The following is a 25266-nucleotide window of genomic DNA, read 5'->3' on the forward strand; positions in this document are numbered from 1 at the left end:
TCAACACTCATTTTCTTCAGAACAGGTTTTCCAAAAAACATTATGAGTGAATGCACTTATGATGAAAGTACCGATGAGGAGAAACATCTTCAATCTTTTTTATTACTATTGTTTTGATGTTGTTGTTGTTGTTGTTTTTTTTAACAAATATCACCAACAAATACTGAACTGAAGGCCTCTTCAATGAACATTACAGTGAAAAGCAGTTTTGATTTGACAGGCTGCAAATATGATACATTTTATTGACACCTTAAAATGCTTGAGAGGGTAGCCACATAATTGGAAACATGTATCAGATCCCCGCTACAAATGCACAATAAATAGAAATAACAGTAAACAATATAAATATGAATCTATTTAACATTAAAATAATTCACACACATATGATTTCATGGTTTTATGGGTTGACTTAAGGGATCCTCGGAGTCAGTGTATTAGCCAAACATTTGAACACTTGATGGATGAGTATTTACTGTGGATTGAGGTAAAACTGTAAAACCTTCCCAGCTCATGAATAATATGAGCTGTTGAGAAGGCATATTGGTAATTTCAGTGCTGTTGAGTTTTCCAGACAACTCTTAGTGGAGTGATATTATCTGAAAGATAGAAAGAGAGCATTTTATGAAATGGAGGATGTGTTTCCCTCCACAGAATGCAGTTTCTTACTCTGCCTGTGTTGTTGTGCCATATAGTGCGGCCTATAAAACAGTACAATCAAATAGTGTCTTAGACCTTGGTGGTACAAACATAAATAATAAATTACAATAATATGTTTACAGTACATTGACATTCAGTGTAAAAAAAGTCCTTACAAAAAGTTACTGAGATTACAAATTGTGAAAAATACTGTATTTCCCCCATTATATAAAAACGCCACCTTCAACGAGGCAAGTGAAGTAGCTTCATATGCAATGAAACGAGAGAGTATGGAGACGCAATACACAGTATATAAGGGGTTGGTTACTTACTTCTTTTTTAATGAATCTGTCTGAACCAACATGCTACCAAACGCGTCTGCGATAAGAATCCAACGCTCTACCAAAAGCCAGTTTTAAACACAGTAAAAAGTCCTATTTTGAATTGTCGCGGTCTCGTTACAATAGTTGCAAAATACTGAAAAAAGAGAGGGAATGCTACAAGTCCTCAGAAGTGACATTTTTAAATTGAATTTCACAAAGTGACTTAAATAAAGTAGAAGTTCCTGGAAACAGGCTGCCTGATGTGAAATTAAAAATGTTCTGACCACAGCCGCTAGACAGTTGTGACAGAAAGGAAGGCGTTATGTACTTTGGAGCCCTCCGGTACTCTGGCTCCGTGGCTCATCAACTCTTGGATCGTCATCCAGTTGTCCAGAATCTTTTTGTTACGCTTCTTCATCATCTTTTTGTGACTAAGCTCCAAGATATTGATCTCCTTCCTGCCTTCAGCTCCACTAGCTGGCCCTTCCTTGAGACATTCAAGGCGGCTCTTCTGCATGAACTCTCTCCTCTTCCTTTGCTCCCTGGCCCGGGCCAAGTGTTGCTTTCTCTCCTCTTTGCTCCAGTAACGGCCCATCTTCATCTCGCTCATAGCATCATCGTCAGTGGTCATGCCTCCACTCCTCTCCTCTCTGATTCTTATGGCTCGCTCCCTGAGGATACGGTCACGGGCAGGCCTCCGAGCCACATAGCGTGTGCCGTCAGCACGGACTTTGACCTTCCATTCTAGACGGGGTTCCCCAGGGCGTCCATTACGATGCAGAGGGTCTCGACAGAGACTGAGCAGACTCAGCTGGCTCTGGGAATACTCCAGCGATGAGTGCTGTTGTAGCAGCTGCATGTAGCTCTGTAACACGCACACACACACACACACACACACAACATTGTTAACACAGACTTTGACGGTGGTTTAAGATAGGTTGTTTCTTACTTATGCTGACCTGTAGTTGCCTGGATCCTGCCTGGCCTTGATAGGGACTTGTTTGGTATGAGCCGTAGGGCCGCTCTCTTCTTGATTCTCTGGTCCTCCCCTTTTTCTCACACCTCTCATCATCTGCAGGCAGGGCGGGGTCTGACTCAGATCGAGAGGGGTTACTCTGGTCTGGACTGCTAGAAAAGACAGTGCCTTGGTCTGCTGGTCTACTGCAGCTAGGTGCTCCAGGTGGCTTGGGGATAGGGATGGGGCTGGAGGGAGCAGATGAGGCAATTCTGAGGTTTTTCTGGTTGGTGATGCTGATGTGTCTCTGCAGGGAGTGGTCAGGAGATCTCTCCATACCTAGCGGTGTTGACCGTGCACTCTCCGCTGTGTTGTAGGCACTAGAACTGTCCTTCTCTCGGACCTTATCGCTGTCTGTTCTCTCTGGGTGTTCATGAATGTCGGCCAGCCTGCCATGCCTTTTGTGTCCATCCTTGGGCCTCCGATCTGGTGAGCATGGCAGGGGCTGTGAGGGATCCATCTGGTGGCTTTGGCGGAGCTGATGGGCCTGCATGATGCTCTGGCACTCAAGCTCAATGCTTCGTAGCTCTTCATTTAACATCCTCAGTTCCTGCTCCACCCCTCCACCTACATCATCAACATCATCTCCATCTCCTCCTCCCTGCTCTGTGAGACTGCACTCTATACTGTGTCGAATAGAGTACACACCACATTCACCTCCATTCCGGATTTGACACTTCAGCTCCAGAAGTTGCTGGAAGTGATTCTCTAAACCCAACATCCCGGCTCCACCATTGCGAATACCCACAACACCTTCATGCCCTTGGTTTTTGGAAAGTATTCTTTGACTCGGGGTGTCCTGTGGCATCCTAGCCCCTCGTCTGTTGTGTGGGTGCTCTGCTCGCCACTGTTCCCTCAGGCAATGGGCTGGACTCCTCCTGTGAAGTCTGGCCAGCAGGGATTGGTGTTCTGGACTGTCTGTACTGCGTCCTATCCCGCTGTCTTTGTCTTGATTGTTGGAGGAAAAAGTAGCTGTGTCAGTTGTTACCTCCTCTTCGGCTTGATGCTGGTATATGAGGAGCAAAAGCACAGTCAGTCCTTCACATGGTCAGTTTCATTCCCTTGCTGGGGCTTTATGTGTTTGCTTTTGCATTGAGTTGAATAATAGTGGTAAGCTTACATTGTGGTGTCATGTTCACATTCTCTTTTATACTTCCCTTTGTTCTGCCAGCTTCTTATCTCTAGTCTCTATTTCCTAACATACTACCTGTCTGTCCTTCATCTCGCTGCCTTGATTAGCGGATCTTTGTCTCTCCTTTAGATTTCATTCCCTTAGTTTACTCACACTCACCTCCTCTCCCCTGTTAAAGTTATGTTCCATCTGCTTCCTCCTCTCCTCCAGGATCTCCATCTTCAGTTCCTCCTCGAGCTCTTGTTGCTCATCATCAAGCCATACTTCCTCCTCCATCTGAAATCACAACATCTCGTCAGAAACCTGTCTCCTTGTATGTGAACTTGTGTGTTTGTGTGTAGAAACTCCAGACAATCCCGCTGATGGTTGAAAGGAAAGGCACTTAGCAGGCAGCTGTTATTTGACAGGTTGTCAAGATAAGGCAGGCTGAGTTGGTGTGTTTACCTGGGTTTCTGGCCTCGTCACCAGCAGTATGATGCTCCTTGTATCTTCACACGACAGCAAGGCAACCGCCTTCTCTCTGTCTTGCACTTCAAATCCATTTATCTATCAATGAAAAGCAAGAACAAATGTTTAGAAAATCAAAGTTTGCATAGATTGAAAAAACTAAAGAGATGACCACATGAGACTGGGCAAGGGATTTTTTTTTGGAAAGTACATCTTGTGTACAGACACCTTTCTCTCCCCATTACACTCATTTTCACATTCCTCTCAGATCTCTCCATCTGTTTGCTCTCCTGTTTTTCTCTGCACTTTTCAACCATCACTCTCTCTCTCTCTCTCTCTCTCTCTCTCTCTCCAAGGTTCTGTAGGAAAGGCAGCCGTGGAACACATGCTCGACGAGGGGAGTCAATTGCATGTGCAACGTCCGACCTCATGAGAGTCTGCTCTCACCACACATCCAGACACACAATTAACTGTTCTTTGACAGGTGGCGTTCATCTTTTCCTCACTAGAGTAATGGGGCTGTCAGAGGGAGATAATAAGGCCAGGAGTACAGCAGACCTTGCTCCTTACAATCATTCACAGTACTTGGAGACAGAAACGCTACAGCGAGAGAATGGATATACTCAAATTGTTACACAATAAATATGGTAGAGTAAGGTTGGCACATGCTTGTTCATCCAGACTGGAAGCATGTTACGGAGTAAATTATACCAGAGCGCAATGGTTTCCTTGTATGTCTTTTAACATTAACATGACAAGTAATTCATACTACTATTGTTTATCAGGTCTGTCTACTGGTGATCTGACCAGGGTGTACCCCGCCTCTCGTCCAAAGTCATCTGGGATAGGCTCAAGGCTCCCCCCCTCCGACCCTTAATAGATAAGCGGTATAGAAAATGGAAGGATGGATGGTTGGATCTTGTCTATCTAAATATGGGATGACACCAACTTGACACGGGTGACATACACCAATTTTAAGCAGATACCTCTTCAATTATTTTGCAGTTTTGTTCTTTCCTCTACTTGATCACTGAAAATTCTTAATTTGTTGGAAATTAATGGAATCATTAAGCGTGTGTTTCATTATTACCATACAAAAACAATGGGAGTGTAGTTGAATGCAATGAACGGGCCCCAATTCCACAAATCTTTACAGAGTGGTGCAGGAATTAGCCCCAAAAATACATGTTAGTTACTATACTTGAAAATCTTTTCCCCTGTCTCAAAGTTGGTGCTTTTTGTTGTTATTGTTTGAACTAGTTTAAGATTTTTTTTTTTTAATGCATCAGGAAATCCCTCACTCGCAAATTTCAAAACATCAATCTGTCCTAAAAAAGTGCTTCCTTCAAATTTCAAAATAATATTTAGTCTGCGTCTGTGGTGTAATTTGTCTCTGGCCTCATATCAACCTTGGACTTATAACAATTCCATTTAGACTTCAGAAATAATAGAAGTGATGTTAAACTGTGAGGATTATTTTGCTTGGCAAAATGTGCAAGTTTCAGACATTTTTTTTTTTTGTCAGCTACAGAGTGCATTTTCTGCAATAATCCAAGATCCAATGTAAAAAAAAAAAAATCCCTTAGGCTTTTGGTCTGGGGAACTTGAGGCGACACGAACTGGAGAAATTCGTCAGCCCTACTGCACTCAAATCAGTAGACAGATGATTCTGACCTGGTTCTTCTGAGTTGTTTTTTTTTTTATCCTTGTGAATGGTGTGACTTCTTCTACGGTTGAGCAGTTCAAAAAATATGAGTCATTACTGTTGCATGTTCAGTTTAAAAATGGACGTGTACATGAGCTGCAAATTATCAAGCCAACAAACAGTGGTAACACCATCCACTTGAACATATGTACTGTATATGGAGTCAGATCTGTTTTTTGCCATCTGTATTCTTAGTCTAGTTCAGCTACGGTGTTATTAATTTAATTTAGGAAGAGAATTAGACAATGGTTGATGGAGAGATGATAATAGATGCAGCTCTCAGCTCATCGTCTTTGTTACGTGTATGGTTTGCAAGTCTGTTGTCTGTTTCTGTTGGTCAAGTGAAACGCTGCTGCATTTTGCTGCACAACAAAATCTTCTCACAATTAACAATATCTGCAGATTACACAATAGATACAGCAGGTAAAAGTAAAATACACACAACTGCTAGAGTGGATGAAACACTGGATGTAGCAAAACAAAAGAGACAATTCCAGCATGGCAGCTCAACATGGTGCGACAATTCTAAATCCTGTTCCATCGGCACCATCGCATTGAAAAATATAGACCGGATATAAAAAACAATTAAAAAAACAACAACAACTAGAACATGTTGTTTGGATACATAAAGGTCTGTTAGTCGTCAGCGCAATTTACCATGCAGTACTTAGTAACCTCCATTCACTGATAGTTTTCTGCTTTGTAGATTGTAAGCAATCCTCAATCAGCTAAACAGCGATCCTCAATCTCTGGCAATCTCCAACATAATTAGAAACAGAGCAGACGGAGACAGAGAGCAGTGTTTGAGATGATGTAGTGCCTTGTGTAATTGTGACTGAGGACTTTAATTTCCCTGGTAAAATGTGGTAATTAAATATACATATGCTTGCTCAGTCTGGGGACATCAGCAGTTTAACAGTCTCCAACAAGTCTGCCATTTTATATATATATATATATATATATATATACACAGACCTGTGTCCCTCACTGGAATAACAAGAGGAAATAAGGCTCATTGAAAATTTAACATCCTGTTTACAAAGCAGACCTTTCAAATTATAATGGCCTCCTAAGAGAATCTACCTCACCTGTAGAATACGATCTCCTTCCTTGATGCGTCCATCTCTGGCCGCTATGCTGTTTGGTTCAACCTGCACAAAAATACGTAAGAATCATTGAGGAAAACTAGGAAGTACGTATCTCCCTACTCTCACAAACAAGAAATAGTACCACTCACAATCATACTCTGTCTCTCATCCTGTCTAATTAATACAGTGTGTTATTTACAAGCTCTATGATGAGTTAGAACCATAACTACCTGAGACATTAGGTGGTTTGTTTCACAGGAGAACAGACAATTTCAATTGACACTTGTCAGGCAATTGGATGATCTGTCTGTCTGTCTGTCTGTCATCTATCTATCTATCTATCTATCATGTGATCTTGTTACATCATTCACTACCTCACAAAGTTCAAACCAATTTTGTTTGTTACGTGTTAATCCTTTCTAAAACATGGGGCGTCACGGTGGTGCAGTGGTCAGCACTGTCGCCTCACACCAAGAAGGTTCAGGGTTCGAGTCCCGGCTCCAGCACGGGATCTTTCTGTGTGAGTCTCCATGTTCTCCCTGTTCCTGCGTGGGTTCTCTCTGGCACTCCAGCTTCCTCCCACAGTCCAAAGACATCAAGAGGGGAAGAGGCTGATTGATACTCTAAATTGACTGTAGGTGTGACTGTGAGTGTGAATGGTTGTCTGTCTTTATGTGTTGGCCCTGTGATGGACTGGCGACCCGTCCAGGGTGAACCCCATGTCTCTGGATAGGCTCTAGCCCCCCCACGACCCTTAACAGGATAAGGATGGATGGATGGACTTTTTAAAACAGACGTGTACAAAGCTGTTGTAAATCATTTGAAGAGCAGAAGTCCTGCTTGCCTGCTAGCTGTTGCAAATGAGCAGCTAAAGTCAGAAACACGACTAGAACTCGCATCTCTCGCTGCAAAGTCGAATGAATGTGAGTCTCGGATTGATTTGAGGAGGTTTACATTCGAAGTACCTGTCAAAATGTGACGTGCGAGTTGCACAGCTTTCGAGAATATGTTGCTTGATGGTGCAGATATGATTCTATTTTAGTTTAATAAAAGGTTGTATCACATTTTTTGAAATGCATCCCAGTGGATAAATATGCATATAAATTACAAGCTGCGCAACAATCATTTCATGAACTTTGGTGTTGTTACACTGAGAATCAGGAGACATAGTTACATGTGGGAAAAAAACAACAACCTTTGAGGGAAACAGAGAACGCACTTCCCGAAGTCGCACCGATATTATCCATACATACATTTTAATGAGGCGAATTTGCATTTTCATTCTTTTATCAGCGATATAAATATAGATGTGTTAAGTCTGGGTTTCTCAAGCTGTTGAGGTTCAGCAGGTGCCTGAATTGTTTGTGCTTTTGCATTGAGACATAGATTCTTTGCGTGGTTCAAAAAGAACAGGTGGAAAACAAGAGGAATACTGGCAGAGTTTTAGATTCAAAGAATGTCATAAAGGAACCAAATGTATCAAATTTGTATAATTACGCTTTTTATATTCTCATAGCTCTGTTCTTGATGGAAAAGAAACAGCACTTAGAACCAGATTCTATATTTTTCTGATTCATTTTGCAGTGTTTAAAGGTCTCCTTATTCCATTTTTCATTGAGGTGTGTTTTACTAAGTGCGATGATTTGCTTTAATTTTCTCTTACCTACAGTTGCGCAAGAAGGAGTTGGTCTTTTTTTATTTTATTCTTCTGAGTGACAAATGTGTATTTTAAAAAGACTCTGCTATACTCTCCCTCTTTTTTTTCTGTGTTTGGTATTCATAGGGGGCACAGTATATTCAAGAATGTGTAATTCCACAAACTGTGGAGGGAAGGAGAAGGTCGCATGGAGCTAATTAAAACCTCTCATTAAAACATGTTAAAGGAGGAGTAATGGGAATGGCAGGATGCGAATCACATTTCAAACCTGACTTCCTCTTTGGCCATGCGTACCTCATTCTCAATTGATAGTTGATACTCAAATTGGTGAGCTTTTTTTTCTTTTTTTCCCTCTCCCGTTTTCCTCCATAATGCAGTTTCATGTGCTCTCGGTTTTAGTATCTAAAGATTCGAATGAGGTTTCATGTCATCTTTTAATAACTCCGGAGGTAACTGATCATGAAATTGGTTTAACAAACAGGGCGCTTCCTCTCAGACCTCATCAGGGAGCAGTGTTTATACTCCACTGCTTCTCCAATGCATATGATTTAATTTTACACTACATAATGTGTTTGTTCTGTGAACGAGTGAGAGGTAGAGGCAATTGTCATCAAACTGTAAAATGTAAACAGTTGATTAACAGCACTATTTTGTTTAACTAAAGTGTAAAAGAAACAGCTGCCCATACCTGGCTTACATAAATGGCGGTGTCCTCTTCATCATCTGTCCTGTAGCACAGCGTTAAGCCAAGTTTCTCCTGACTGTTCTGCCGACACAGCTCCACTTCCTGTTAAACACACACAAAAATATTTGATACAACCAGTAATGTTTCCAATGACTTACTGAACAAGTCTCTTCTTGGCTCATCGTCTGTTGTGGTAAATAAATGATTCATCGGCCTTTTTATGTATTTATTTTTTTCAAACGCTTACATGTGTTTTCAGTGTGTGTCAAAAATGTAAATATCAGTCAACTTTATTTTTACAGTTTTGGAATATCATCATCGTACTTTATTTACTTCAGACATGTAGTTCTTTGCCTTACAAAGAAGTAAAATTAATGCCAGTGTTGGCAATAGTTAATTTGATTTGTGTGCTTTAAATTTCTGTTACTTTGACAGTATTTTATTTGTCCCTACTCACAACTAATGGAACACTTTAATGATACAAACTATCAAGGAACCCTCCCAGATATAAGCCTCTTTCTATTTTCTATGTACGGACATTATTGTCATTCTCAAGCCTCTACCAAAGTAAAACACGGCCAAATATTTAGTCTTTCCCTTCTATTCTGAAATTTTCTCTGTCCTGGCATAGATATTCAAAAGGTAAATAAACCAGATGGTTCAAGCAGCACCATCCTTGTGGGAAGACATTTTTCTTTTGCAATTATTTGGTTTTTTTTGCAGATATCTTGAACTACATTTTCTTTCTTGCCTGGCTCATTTGCTTTTGAACACATTTATCACAGCTTTTTTTCAATGCGGCAGCTTTTAATTCATGTTAGAGAAATAGCTTTAAATAGCCCCACCGTCCAATTTCCCTGTTTTACTTCTGTGTTCATTTCTTGTCGCTTCTATTGTTTTTCACCAGCTAGCTGCTAACAATGATGTGTGGTGTTTTGTTCTTCGCAGGAGGAGCACAGTTGCTTAATTAGAGCTTTTTTTTTTGAACACTGAAAACAGCTGCCCGCTGGGGCCGGAAATGGGTTTGATGTCACTGTTCTTCTGGACCGTCCTATCAACGTGTTGATTTTCCAGCTCCCTTTAATTGCCCTGCTGTAGAGTGTCTCAGGTGTGTCTTTCACTTCAGACTTAAAACAAGCTCTCGTTTCTTACTTCTTCTAATCCATAAGACGATCCTTTATACGTGAGGCATTAGCTTGGGTGGGGTTTTTAGATCAGCGTCGTATTTTTTTGCTGCTGGCTGTTGAATCTTGTGGAATTATGTTTTGGAAAAAACAAATCAGCTCCTTCATGTTTGTCCAAGGCTGTACCGCAGACAGAAAATCGGTAAAATAAAAAAAAAAAACAACAGAGGAAATACTGCATTTTATTTTGACCCGAATAAAATCTCCTGTGAACCAATCTTTCGGAATAAGAAACCTAGAATGAGACATGGAGTTGCAGTCAAAGCACAATAACAAAACACAACACCCCCCCCACCCCCACCCCCCCATTTGTGGCATCGAAAGAAAATATTGCATTGAAAAAAGGTTTTGTACATCAATGAAATGAAACTCCCAACATGCCAACCTACAGAGCAAGTCTTTAATGGCTATATGGTGGTGATATTTTACTCGCTGGTAACTTCCCACAGGAAATTCCTCTATATTTAGCCTGACTTGCTACTGGCTCTCTTTGATCTCTGCTGTGTACGAAGGTAATCACATAAAGATAACTGCGGGGGTAATCTTTATTATTACCCCATGCTGCCAAATTCATTTCAGCGCTGTGAAGTTGTGACAAAAAGGATGTGGGGTAAAATAGGGATGAGGGTGGGGAGGGTAAGAATTAAGCCCCCTTTTTTGTCTGTCATGGGAAACCAGGATTGCGCAGATTGACAAGGGAAGTAATTAATTTCTGTGGCATTTAACCCCCTGTGCAAGCTAGCCCCTGCCCTTCAAAGCTTTGAGTTTCTAATATTGTAGCACCAGGCGAACCCTAGGTTTGACAACTCACTTCTCACCAGTTTAATACTCGGGCTGATTTATACTAACCCTGACACTGAGATAACAGCTGCATGCAGTCGGATCAGACAGCACTAATGCATTAATGTCAGAGCACATTGGGTTGTACGCTGTCTTTGAGTGGATTACTGGAGTCAGCTTTCGTGGTGTGTGAAACCCAGGACTGAATAGATTCCAGGCGCGTGCAGCTATGGGGGCTGAAACTGTAAAGAGTTTTCGATTAGAGATGATTGGATCGTAATTTTGCGCCACTGCGGAGTTTAAATTTCAGCACAGCAGTGACGTCAAAACTCATTTCATCTGGCTCGGAATGTGTTATGAGTATAAGTGGGATATATCATCTTAATTTACATTATGTGGTAACAAATTTCAAATGGGAGAGATCACATTTACCACATGTTACCACAGTTTATGGGCAATAAAGACATACTGACTATAGGTGGCAAACTGTCTTTTAGAGCCACATTAAACATCTGTTGGTAACATTTCTGTCTATTATGCACTTAACTGTTCCATTCAAAAGAAGTGACTGCCGTGCCTAATGATCACTGGCTCATTGTTTCCACATTGCAGATAAGGACGATGATGACATCCTCTCGGTTTTCACTACTCACTCACCTCCCATAGATACTGCAATGTACTGCATTTCAATAAGTTTTCTTTTAGATTTTTTTTTTTTTTTGGAGGGGGGGGGGGGAAGCAACTAACTCCCCAATGCTATCAGATAGGTTTAAGCTGTAGAGGTTAAAATGAGGGGGCGGCCCGGTGGTGCAGCGGTTCACACTGTTGCCTCACAGTAAGAAGGTTCCAGGGTCTAGCCTCGCCTCTGTATAGAGTCTCCATGTTCTCCCTGTTCCTGTGTGGGTTCTCTCTGGTACTCCAGCTTCCTCCCACAGTCCAAAGACATCAAGAGGGGACGAGGCTGATTGATACTCTAAATTGACTGTAGGTGTGACTGTGAGTGTGAATGGTTGTTTGTCTCTATGTGTTGGCCCTGCGATGGACCGGTGACCTGTCCAGGGTGAACCCCGCCTCACGCCCGAAGGCTGCTGGGATAGGCTCCAGCCCCCTTGACCCTTAACAGGATAAGTGGAAGAAAACGGATGGAAGTTAAAATGGGATAGTATTGCATCAGAGTAACATCTATCTGGGCCTAACAAAAATGCATTTTTATTCTTAAAATGGGTATATGTGCATCCAACCAGTCAATTATACCAACATGGATTTATGCAACTTAATGTTCATGAATTCTAACATTCAGCGCTTACACTATGTCCATTTTGCACAAGCCAGAAACGCCAAGGACACCCAAATTCCTGCCTGAAATACGGTTTCATCGGCTTTGGCGCTGATTTTCATTGATGCATAGACAAAATACACAAGAATGTGATATTTTTAACCCGATTTGTTTTTTGTTTTGTTTTTTGGTCATTTCTGCTTAAAATTGATCCTGTCTACATTTAAGCGCAAGTTACAGTACCGTATATTCATGAACCAGACACATCTGAAAACATTCAAACTGCTCCGCTTACAATCGGAAAGAAAACTGCTTTTTTGGAGGGTTGAGCTTGGTTTTAAAATCCGATGCATATACACGGAAGGCAGTGGAGAAGGGTTGTGGTTGGAACAGATTACAATCAACCAAATTGGAATGAACATGCTGATGATCAGTACCACACCAATTTATCATCCAAATTTGTGTTCTTTTTCGTCATATTTTAATGTACAGCATATGGTACAGTTATATTTTCTTTGTTTCAACCTTAATGAGACACATCCATATTATTGTGACCTCTTACTCACCACTGGATTGTCGGACTCAAGCACATCGACTTGGGAATTACTGCGTCTCTGTATGCCCGCTAATTTCTGAGTACATTATGGATGCATGGCTGCTTGTATTGGCATTCATGATAGAAAAATTAGTTTCATGATCTTTATCTCCTTTTATGCTTGCGCAAACAAATCCCAAGGCTCTATATTCTTGTCCCATCCTTTGCATAACAACAATTTTTCCCGTTTTGTATTTGATGATTTAAAAAAAAAAAAAAAAATCCAAATGTTAATGTTGAGCACTTGTTGAGAATCCACAATTAAAACGTGATTATTTTTGACTGATTCGGTGAACAGAAGACTAGCAGCTTTCCAGTGGTCTGGTACCAAATTATTAGCTTTACTGTAAAGAGTGTTAATTAAAAGCTGATCTTATTTAACCATATCTTTTCTACCGTAGATATCAATATTTGAAAGCAGTTAAAAATCTAAAGTTATAAGAATAGTTTTTGGGACTGGAATGGCTTTAACATGTGTTGTTCTATGTAATTTGAAAGGCACAGATTTGGAAAGTAGCAGCGCTGTCAGTTTGACACTGTCAGTCAGAAGTCCTTTTTTGTTTCGTCCGAGAGGAAAGGCATTCATGTTTCAGTTAGATACACATGAATGGACAGAGGTAAGTGAGGTTTGGTGCCTAGCAGGTGGGGGGGGTGGGAGTTGATTCGGTGTCCATGTTGTAAAGCTGACCTTACTCTGATACCTCAGTTATTATCCCCCACCCCAACCCCTTGACAGCTAGAGACCCTTTCATCCAAACGACACCGCAAGTTAGGCCACAGCTGGCAGTGGAGGGATCCTAATGACCTACAAAGCAGTTCACTGAACCAGGAAGTGCTTATTAAGCCAGTGTACAGTGGTGAACATCACCCATCAGTGTCACCTACGATGACCTTGAGGTCCAGGGTCCGACTGGGATAATGCGTCAGTTGCCATGGAGGCACTTGTCGATACACACATTACACTTTCAGCAACACTGGAAATCCTCTTTGGCGATCAGGTCATGTTTGAATGATGTCGCATGTGAACATCAAAGAGAATGACAAAAACGTTCAGCTTTCTTTTGATTAATTGCCCGAATTAAGCAGAAGTTAGTTGTGAAATTTTAGTTGGATCTTTAATCATTCCGGCTGATTTTAGAAATTCGGTGGCATTTCAGTGAAGGCGCAATTGGTTTCGTGTCTCAAGAACTACGTTGTCATGAAATACTTCCATTATTTAGAGGGATTACTTTCTGTTGGGGAAGTTGTGATTGTTCTTTGGCACCAGCTAGTATTCAACATGCGGCATGCTGTCTAGAGAAGATGACAAAAATGTAGGGAATATCCATAGGGAATATCCTGTAGCGGAAACAGCTGGTCAGTCACGTCAGATCTTAGTCACAAAAGGGATTTCCATTTTTTGATGTTGCACATTTACTCTGTTTTTGAAAAAGAAATCTGGAAATTTCTGCAATACTTCAAAATGACTAGTGAATAATGGTAAATGTCGTTAGACAACATGTCGTATACTCAGTTTGAGAAAGTTTGCTTGCTCGGATTGACATTTGCACAAAGTAACCTTACAGAGAGAGTGGAGGGGCTGTTAACAGCCCTATTGTTACCGTCACTCGAATTGGCGTCTCAGCCGTCCTGATGTCATCACCGTGTTACTATTTAAGATGCCACAGATGACAGTTAAAATGACCTCCAGTGATTCAGTGAATGCTTTTACCACATATTCACAGTTTCTTTTTAGCTTGAAGTGGCTGTCTGAATGGGCCCACTGAGGAACTGTGCCTGATGAAAGGAAAACTAACCATATGTGAATGGAACATCCTCGTAATTCAACAAGGAGGCCTTTCAGAGAGGGATTTTCTTTGGGCGTGATATAAAGAATGGCCTTCCCTGAGAACTTGCTATGCTACACTGAACAATGTAAAGAGGAGATGCTGCTTCACAAGGGGCAGCCAATTTTCTTGTATATTACGGCAGGCAATTTTTCTTGTATTGTTGTGGGAATTATGAACGTCATGCATCAGGCTAGCCTCGGATTATCCGCTGGAATTGTCCAGCGTATTGCTGACATATTGTGTCCCTCTACCTCAATAGAGAAATGTAAGCTTATTCGGTGTAGAAACAATCCCTTACGAATTTAAAGCCACAGATTTCTTTTGCAAACGATTATATCTCTGCCTTGGGCTCCATAGTCGTCTAATAATTACTGATTCTTCAGAATACTTGTGCATGTCATTATCGCACCAAATTCCTGAAGGGTTTCTTTGTTTGTTATCAGCAGCATGCCAGGAAGGGCAGGAAGACACCGAGGTCATTAATATAAGGTAAGGAAAGGTTTTTGTTTGTTTTTGAAAGTTTTTCCTCACCAGGGTTGAGGGTCTAAAGACAGAGGATGCAACAGCTTGAGGCAAATTCTGATTTAGGGTATTGAAGTATACGTTTACACGCACATTATTTTTGATACGGGAATGAGCTTTGAAGAGCCATCAATGATGGGTATTTTTTTTTTTTTTGTCACATTCTATTCTGTCCTCAGTCCCCAGTATGTTTATATTTTGGTGCTTTTTAAAGTATGCCAGTTATATTGGATTTCTTGGTAGTGAATCATTTTGACCTTCACAAAAAAACAAAACAGAAATGCAATCATTCCTACGGAAGAGTATTAGGGCCACTAAAGAAAAAAAAAAAAATTCTGAGAAAAAAGTCAGAATTCTGACTTTAATCTCAGAATTCAGACTTTTTCCGAAAGTCAGAATTCGGACTTTTTTCAGAAACAGAATTTAAAAAAAAATTAAAAAAAAAATTTAGGTTTCAGAAAAAAGTCAGAATTCTGAGATTAAAGTCAGAATTCGGACTTTTTTTCTCAGAATTTTTTTTCTTTTCTTTGGTGGCCCTGATGCTCTTCCGTACATTCCTGCTTGGATAAAACAAATAGACTTACAGACTATTTCTGATGCTCGTCCGTACCTCTGCTCCAAAGGGAAAAGGAAATGAAAAAAAGGGTATAAAATTATAATACCAGATGATTTCAAATACCATACCTCATACTCATATTCTTCAGTCCTCTCCACTTCAGCTGGGGTATTGGACAGGTACTCTGGACATTCATAAAATTCATGCTCCATGGTCTGGATGGAGTGACAGCTACCAAGACAAGAAGAAAAAACGAGGCAGTTTAATTGCACTGTGGCCATATGGTATGGTTGATTAAGCATGTTTTCTGTGTGCCTTAAAATTCACCTGCTCACTTTGACTGACGGTTATCCTAGCATATCAGTTGTTTCAATAACAAATAATAAATGCGTATGGATATGTTGTGTTACTTTTTTAAAGCTGAAGGGCTGCGTATTTACCACAATGTTTAATTTACTCATCTCGTTTTGCTGCAAAAGTCTGAACAAGAAACCATTGCACTTTCATCATAAAAACCACAACCTGTGTAAATTATATTGAATTTTATATTATGTCATTATATCCTTCCTTCTGTAATCATTGGGCAAAGCTAGAAGATTGTAATTTTATGGGACAAACTGATTTCATTTGCAGCCCAGTAAAGACCTAAAGATTAAATTGCCACAGAATGGACACAGCGCCAGAATGCCTGCCCTGTCAGCCTTTTAACAGCTTTTAATTGTCCAGCAAAAGCTCCCATGAAAGAAAATGGATGTGGTGCACACAAGCGATCGCTGTACTGCGCATGCATTTGGCTCTGCGTGATGACATCACACAGACACAGCGGTTAGCCACGCTGAGTTTTCGCGCTATGATACAGTTTGGTTCCTGAGCAGGAATGCCTAAGGTTACATTAACTGAGAGTACCAAAATAAACTGTAAACTTGAAAGTATCTTTCATATCTTGAATACACTTTTGTCTTGTGCGGTCTGTTAATACTTTGTAATATTCTAGTGAGAGCTCTCACCTGTCAGACAAAAGGAAGGGACAGATGTCAGGGACAGGTGGGGTAGCAGGCCGAAGCTTTGCCAGTGCCATGATATGCTCAAAGGTGATGTCTGTTTGCGTGCACACGTCCACCACACATACTTCCTGTGGTGTGCCACTGTGGTTATGTGCAACAGCAGCCATGGCTCTGGTGGGGGTTCGTCGGATAACCTGGACAACAATGGGATCTCGCCTGATGGCCTCCACCACCGCTTCATCATGCTCCACCTTGGAAAACTCACGTCCATTTACCTGTGGGGAAAGCAGATAATTTATTAAACTGCGTGTTCATTTTGAACCTTGTCACGTACAACACACCCCGTTTTCCTTGATATGCATTACAGAAGACAGCAAAACCTAATTCTTAATTGACTGTACAACTGAATCCGTGTCTGAGAGAGGAAAAAAAAAAAAGGCATAAGGAATGAAAAGGGAAGAAGGAGAGAAGCGGAAAAGGCTTATTATTAAAGATCACACCACCTTGTTGTAAACCTTCATTTATCCAAGGACAATGTGGCAGACGTGCACGCTCTTCTCTGCGACAACCTGTTCACAGTCACACCTGCCAGCCTCACAGTCCATTTCTAATGGCAGAAAGTAGCTTCCACTAAAGCAACCACAAGTTAAGTGCTTCTATAAAGGGCACTTTGGCTGTAATTCTTGATGGAGGCAGCGCATTACATATTCTCCTCCTTTTTCAACCGAACAGAACATTTTCCCAGCTGCTTCCAACATTTTTTACTACTGACCAGCAATTCACAAATGTACCCCTCTTACCTTTAGGCTACTGCTATGTTTATGGAGACTGTATAATGTATTTAATTGCAGCATATCCTGAAGGAGAAAAGCTTTAATGGTGTAATTTCATATCATTGCATATTGGGCTTCCATATTATCAGGTGTATTATTTACATCTCTGCATAATGTCAGTAAGCCCATTAAATAAATAAAAAAAAAAAAGATAATACTGATTTAGGCAAATGTGAAACATAGTGGGAAGGAGCAGCTCCGTAGGGAACATCAGTTTTTCAGTGAACGGCAGTTACTTATTTAACTTGCAAGATCAGAAGAGGTTGTGCCACCCGGGATTCAGTACACGCGTGCTCATCTGAATGTCTGACAGCTGTCAACTAACCTTCATGTAAATGTGACAACGCACACTCCCGAATGTATTTAACCCAATTACAACACGAACCTATGACAAGCCCGCGCGCTCAAGTTCATTTTCAGCCAACCTGGAATTGATTTCTTCAATTGATTTTTTGATGTTGAAGAGGGTCGGTGTGTTCGTCAAGCGCTCGACGTGGAAGAATGTACCTAATTTCTGCATCAATATTGGGGGAGCTACACATTATTAAACGCTTCCTGCTGGGAGAGCTGGTCTTCCTTTCATGACGCCAGTTAGGCCCGCTTATATGAGTAAATAAGCGTCATTTTGGAAGCATACATTAACTATTTCGTGACATATTTATGCATAGAATATGTTGCAACAGCTTGCAAATCGGTAGGTAACCTAACGCCACCTGCAGCTGATGATGGCTGTATCCAATCTTTTGCGTTTAATTGTCCTCCAATATTCACTAACTCATCCTGTCTGAGCCGATATGTATCCGTGAAAAAGTAAAGACAAACTTCCATTTATTTATTTATTTATTTATTTTTTTAAGTTGCAATCATGTCCAGATGGACACATTAGGCTCCAATCGGGAAGAATGCAGTGGAAGGCAGGAAGGGATTGTTTGGCTACACCTGCCAGTGTGTTTACCTGCTGTTGCTCCTCTATTCAATCTGCCTGTTGATGAGCTAACTGGAAGCTGATTAATAGTCAGCAGATGTGACAAAGACCGGGGATAATGGCTCACAATGTGCACATTTTAGGTGCGTTTATGTGCTACTTTTTCTTTCTTTTTCCTTTTTTTTTTTGTTTTTTTTTTTGCTGCAGGCATTGTGTACATCATATACACTGAAATTACAAAGCGATAGGGGTAATTAAACCCCAAAAGAGGAGATAAAGAGAAGTAGACTGATCAGAGAAAAAGCTATAAATCTCCTAGATAATGGTGTCCTGAAAAATTTTTTAAAAAGGAGAGTCAGTACATTTTTTTAACGACATACTGTGTCATTCCATCATCAAGCACAGTAGCTCAATCTTTGTCATTACCGTTCCTCCTTGGACAATTGTTATTGTTGCTGTTGTTTACTCTGCAATGAAATCATGTCCACGGGGATTGTACTTTCATTTTATTGTTGCATGAGAACCCTCTTTCAGCCGGTACCTGCACTATATGTGCATGCGCTGTAGCTTTTTCTCAGGGTTGTGCGGGTGTGCAGATTCCATCAATATCCAACAGTAATTCCATTTTGATTACAAGATCCCTCTTCTCATTACTCAACTGAGTTTTGCGTGATCAAGCTGGCAGAGATGCAACTCGCCAAAGTTCAGCGAGAACACACAAAAAAAAAAGTCCAATGTTGTGACGGTCCATAGGGACGACTGTAATGAATCAGCCATCTCACACAACCTTCATATACCTCGTAAGTTAAAGGTTATCATTGCCAATAAAACTGGTTCCCAGCAGCCCTAAACCTAAGCTTCTGTTCTTGTCAAACACCTCTTCCTAAAAGGTCAAAGTTCAAAGCGCCACGGTTTGAGATGACTGCTGTGGCTTTGTTGCGTGTTGTCCTTATATCTGTGCAATTAATTGATCTACAGCCTTTACTTAAAATGTTATTGACTTATTATCAGCTCACTACGAGTATCAGTTTTTTTTCAGGTGTATTTGTGTAATTTTAGTCCCCCCCCCCCAAAAAATCTTGTTACATTTGATATGATAGATACAACTGACAAGAAGCACCTAAGTACAACAAAAGGGATTTTTTTTTTAAGACAATAAAATCAATCCTAGCAAGTCAATGTTGCTTTTAATAGCGCAGATTCCTTACATATTAAAAGACAAAAAAAAATCTGATGAGTGTTTTTTGGGTGTCAGCAAACAGACGGACTCAGCGGTCAGCTAAGAACGTTGTGGTGCCGTTTGCAAATTAATAGTCAGATATTTCCCCAGAGGAGGTAAAGACCGAACACCAAACTAAATGACACTGACAATAAGACAAACATTCACAAGGTGGGCAGAAGCCACAATGGAAATAAACCTTTGCTTTGTTTAAATCCTCAACAAAATCGGACGCATATGACTGCCTTCACGTGAAGCTTATTTTTATGCCGTTTTTATTTTGTTAAATACATCTAATGTCATTGAACAAAACTCCAAATTCGTGTGTTGCAACTAAGCTGCCACCAATTTGCCAAAAAAAAAATTAAAAATAAAATCACATCATGGAGGTTTCATTCTGCTAAGCTAGGCAAGCGACCTTCAAGCGTTTGGCTCGTATTTGATCCTAATCACTTTCTTGTAGTCAAATAACTTCTAGCCTTTAAGTTCTTCCACTGTTCCAGGAGCAGTTATCTCGCGGTTGTTATTGTGAGCACCATAACGTTCGTCCTCTCGTGTTCTACGGCCCCAAGATTGCTGAGCCAGTAAACTGTATTTGGCACGCTTTTGTTATTTGCATAACAACATTGTTTGATCATACAGTTGGCAAACACGGTCTTTGTTACGAGCCGCGAATGGAACATTTGTCTGCGAAACTCAAATTATGCACGTCAATAACCGTGAAGGTTGACGGCGTCCGCGTTGTTATGTGTTGTGATACAGTTCAAAAGTAGCACAGTGACAGCCAATCAGTGGCGGGCTTGAGGCTTTCCATACGCATCAAAGTGTAAAAGCTCATGTCAGCCTTTAAATGAGATTTTTCACTTAGAACCACTAAGATGGCTAAATGTTGTTTCCACTTTTGAATACAAACAGGAGCGATAAGGACAGTCCACAGATAAGACTGAGTGTTTGTGTGTATCTGTGTGTGCTCGTACGCGCATGAGCGTGTGTGTTTGTTACGCAGAGATAAGGATATGATGGAAACCACACAACCTCAGGGCTAAATCTGCCAGATATGTTGTCATTGTGAGTAAGTGAAAGCAAACACACACACACACGCACATAAACACATCGGCTCCCGACAGACTTAAAAAAGCACTACAATGCTTTTCTTTGCATTAACCGTGTTTGATAAAGCTAGCATCACTGAATACACTCACAATGGCCCACAACGCGGCAGAGGAGGGACCCTTTGCTATTCAACAGCGACCCTAGCCTTTTTCTACACTTCAATAAAAGGAAGATTGTTTTCACATTCATGGAAACTGGCATATTGTGACAACTGAAGGAGCGCTTGCTGTGTGCTCCGATAATCTGCAAAATCTCATTTTCTTCCTCCTTTAGCAGTAGTGAGGTGATTCAGTTGGCCACTCATGTAACAAACAATGGCGCTACTGTCATAAATGTCTCATTTTAATAATAAAAGTATCTGACGTGAAATAAATCGCAGCACAGGACGACGATGAGCGTTTCATAAATGCGAGCGGTCGGGTCTGTGACTGATGGGCCATATGTGGTGAGCTGAATGTATGGGACCCTTTGTCTTGCATGGGATAGGAATACCATGATGCTACTGAAGCACGTGACAAGCACGAAGGATGACTATCAAGACAGAATGGAGGGTTCTTAAATGATTTTGTATCCCAAAACTTTCTAATGTACCAAGAATTAGCATTTAAAATTGTATAAGTGCCATAAAACTGCTTGCAAATGCTGAGTTATGGAGTTTAAAAAAAATTGCTAATCAGCCGGTGTAATTGCTTATACAGCTACTCAAGAGGTTAATTTCTTAGATCGACTCAGAGGCAAGAATCTGGATTTATTGATTTATTTGGATGGATTTCTCAGGCTTGTGCTGCTCACCACACATTATGTTGCTGGAATTAGCATTTCCTCTCTCTTGTTAATATTTTACTGACCTCTTACAATTGCAAGAAAATATCTTTTCTTTTTAGAAAAGGCTTTAAGAGAGATGCGAAACACTGTCAAAGTTATACTTACTGGGGGTCTCATATATACACTAGATACATATATAAAGAAAGACATCCTTCTTTGAAAAGAATAGCAATCCTGTCAGTAACATCACACGGTGATCTAATTAGCTTGAAAAGCTATGAAGTGAAGGGTTCACCTTTTGAATGAATTGCTCAGTCATGCAAACTTCAAAAATATACATCGCTATGTTGTGCAACGCCATCGTAAGCAACAAGGAAAACGATAACTTCCTTAGCACTTAGATTAAGCTCTAAATTTACTTGTGAGTTTACATTTATATCATCACCTACTGTCATGAGGTACAAACTGGTATAACCAGATAAGATGGTAGTGCATTTCTTTGGAAGCAGACTTAATGGCACTGAAACGCAATTATGATTACAGGATTCTTTGAAACACCAGCTGTCTTTATGGCAAAAAAAAAAAAAAAAATACTACGATATACATCCTGAATGCGAAGAAGTGAAAAAGCCCAACTTTGCTATTATCTGTCTCCTACTATACAATTATAACACCTGCAATTTTAGAGGAGATAAAGGACCCTGCACCTTTTTGTAAGATGTGGGTAAGAGGCTAAAATATACACAGTTCCCTACAATTACAGCCCTTTTATAGCCAGGGGAGGATTTTGCTGAGCGTGTCAGTCACATCTTAGTGACATGACACTCTCTGACACTGACTTGGCTGGAACAGCTGTGTTCGAGCTCCAGGGGCTTACTTGTGGACACTATAGTAAGGGGGATGATGTAAACCGAGCATGTTTTACATACATTAACATATCGGCTTCCTTCACTCTCTGAAAAGAGAACGATCATGGCTTAAATTTCTGTCCACTTGTGGGTTATCTTACGACTCCTGTATCTTTAGTCAATTTGCACATTTCTACCTGGGATCACGGCTAATCAATCTCCTCGGTGCTATTTACTTCTCATGACTTCACTTTTCAAAGCGCGTGAGGAGTTTTCACCTCTATTTTACATTTTTAGCTGTGCCTCTTCTCCTGTTCCAATCAGCGATTGCTCACTGTGCATTGTAATACTCTGCTGTTTTACATTTCAGTATCGCACCAATTAATCAAAGTGACAAGGTATTTAATGAGAGGCAATTAGAGTGTTAACCCAAATGCAAATCAGATGGGGAGAGAGTGGGAGAAGCGTAGCAGCAGCTTGGGGTGTGTGTATGAGTGTTATGAACTATGGCAAAGGTTCAAGGATATTCAATGCTCTTATTAGACTCTTGTTCGTCAAACTGAGTTCAGCTCATCCTGACTGTGTTTATATGCTCGTCTGCACCTGTGATAGCATCTACGACCACGCCTGCGAATGTGCGTACAAGCTGTAATGAGTGTCCTTCACAGTTTTTCAGACACGGACTCCTGCACAACATGACAAAAACAGCCAATTAGTTCTGCATGAAGCAGACTGCATGACAACATGAAACGTGGATTAAATAGCTGCTGTCGAGGCGGAAGTTAAGTAGCCCGCTCAGGTCAGTCCCTCCCACATCACACAATATCTGTGTGCAGCAGATTGGACCACACCATGCAGCACTGGCTTGTTTTAGCTTTTAGAGGTTAGCTTCAGAGAATGCATTAAAAGTTAAAATGTATGATGGTTGAAATGTTGTTTTGAAGTCTCTGCAGCAGCAACAGAAGGCACGTCTACATTCAAGGGTGCCTGCTGAATTTGCAGGCTTCTGTGTTATCACATTCAAGCCCCTCCTCGTGAAACATCTGCATGGTGGAGGGCTAAAACAAAAGATGATCTCCTACGTTACCTACAGTGCTGGGCCGGCTTATGGCATAGGCGATCTAGGAGACAGCCGGAGATAACAAATGAACAAGTACAGAAAAAAAAAGACAGAAAGCAACCAAGCAAGCCAGAAAGAACGACATACACTTTGCACCCTGCCCCTGCCCTGCTTCTGCACCTGTACTGTGCGCACTGAGAGTGGGGGATGGGTCACCGTTTGATGCGCATCTGGGACAACCCAAGTCTATGTTTTGGTCATGATAGGCAGGTATTTAAATTTTACCTGCATTTCATAAAAATGAAAAGGTCCAAGCATTCAGGTGCGCATGGGAGGAAAGAAGAGGTGGGAAAGAAAGTCGGTTAGAGAGGTATGTCATCTTAGGTTATCTTTAAAATGTCATCTGTGTGTAACATCATTAGCCATTTCATTCGTAGCAGCTAGCTAGCTAAGTAGCTATAAAGTTAATGCTAAATAATAATGCATAAGAACAATAGCTGTTGGACTCAGATAACATTTCAGACTGAAGGATATGAGACTGAACGGTTAGCCAATAGCTAGCTGTCTGGATAACTGCTCCTTCGTGTGCTGAAATTCCACTGACAAACATCGGTGATAATGGCTGGCGCTAACTTATCCACAAAAACAGATTTCTGCACTCACTGGCTTGCACCAGAGATGTGAGCGCCACTTGGCATCATAGCACAATTTTGTAAACTAGATTGATATTGAAATAAATCAATAAATGAAGTCTACATTGGAGTAAGGGGTTGCAATTAGGTTATTTGTTATACTCTATAGCTACATGTTTTTGCTTTTAATAGGCTAATATCTACTCTATAAATGTCCAGATGCACTGAGGAAACATCTGCAGAAGCCCCTAGCTGCTGGAGAAGAAACATCTGGTCCAGTGTTGCCAACTCCTCAGTCAGGAAAGTCGCTATTGGCTGTCCTAAAAGTCGCCAAATGACGTCATCACCTAATTTGCATAATGTGCACGTGATCACAATGGATGCTGTAGGAGAGACTTCGCAGTAGAGACAAAAAGTGTTTAAAAAACCTAAATATGTTTTATGATATGTTTATATAATGTATATAATATTATATAATATACATATATATCATACTGTATAATGCAGTGATTTGGTGACAGCGAATGAAATGAGTGAACCTTTACATTTATTTAACATCCCGCTATCCGATCCCGCTCTTAGGAGGGGTAGGATCTCCTCAGCGGCATTGCGCATGTGCGATTCATTTGCTACCTGGACGCAGAAGGGTGAGGGTCTCTGCTCCTCTCCTGACTGCAGCTTCCAACTACCGCACCGCTAGAGGCGGTGATCGCCTGTGTGTGACTACTTTCGGGCGGAGCAGGGAGAGCCCACTGCTCGCTGAGAACATGAATTGCGGAACAAATATACGTGCTTTTACGTAAGTCTCCAAATGTCAGAAAAGTCTCCAATAACACCAGGAGAAGTCGCTAGTTGCTTTTGACAAAAAAAGTCGCCACGGAGAGTTGGAAAGTCGCCAGATTTAGCGAGAAAGTCGCCAAGTTGGCAACACTGATCTGGTCTCCCATCTACACCACCCTCTGAAGCAGGTCGGTTCACGTAAGTTCACTTGTGGTCTCTGTGTAAGTCAATTGACAGCACTGTTATGTGACAGTTTCAGCGACAGTTGCTGCTGCAGAGAAGAGTTTCTCTTAATTGAAGCTAATAAAAACCTACCTGAGGTCTACAATGAACCCAGAGCATCTCAATAGACTTGCACTGATTAGCATTAATCGTGAGGTTTCTAATCAGATATCATTTGATGATATCATAGATGAGGAAGTCCAGACGTGTCTGTTGAACACAGCACCTTTTCAATACGTGTTCTTGAAGCAAGAATATTTGCTGTCACTAGGAGGACTGAGTGACTTTGTTTATAATGTTGCAATTTATTTATTCTTTAAAATGTTCCTTTGTTTGTTAAGTAATTTGAATATGCAAAAATATGATTTTGTCTTGAAACCATTGTGGTCCCTGATGTTTCGCGGGGGGCACCAAATCCCAGTCTCGCCCTGGGCA

General features: G+C 40.9%; 1 protein-coding gene across 2 annotated transcripts in view; it reads right to left on the reverse strand.

Moving 5' to 3' along the window:
- Positions 1-231: 231 nt before the first annotated feature.
- Positions 232-25266, reverse strand: part of pdzrn4 (PDZ domain containing ring finger 4) — a 37984-nt gene continuing 12949 nt past the window's right edge. For both annotated transcript variants that reach the window (XM_086202477.1, XM_086202476.1), the window contains 8 exons: positions 16438-16709; positions 15559-15661; positions 8692-8790; positions 6347-6409; positions 3551-3652; positions 3266-3382; positions 1919-2980; positions 232-1824 (listed from right to left, as the gene is read on the reverse strand). In XM_086202477.1, the coding sequence (XP_086058603.1) occupies positions 1252-1824; positions 1919-2980; positions 3266-3382; positions 3551-3652; positions 6347-6409; positions 8692-8790; positions 15559-15661; positions 16438-16709 (2391 nt within the window). In that variant the 3' untranslated portion in view covers positions 232-1251. The remainder of the gene's footprint in view (positions 1825-1918; positions 2981-3265; positions 3383-3550; positions 3653-6346; positions 6410-8691; positions 8791-15558; positions 15662-16437; positions 16710-25266) is intronic.

This window comes from Aulostomus chinensis, chromosome 4, assembly GCF_037954235.1.
Source record: "Aulostomus chinensis isolate RoL2024-O1b breed Wild chromosome 4, RoL_Achi_v1.0, whole genome shotgun sequence".
NCBI lineage: Eukaryota > Metazoa > Chordata > Actinopteri > Syngnathiformes > Aulostomidae > Aulostomus > Aulostomus chinensis.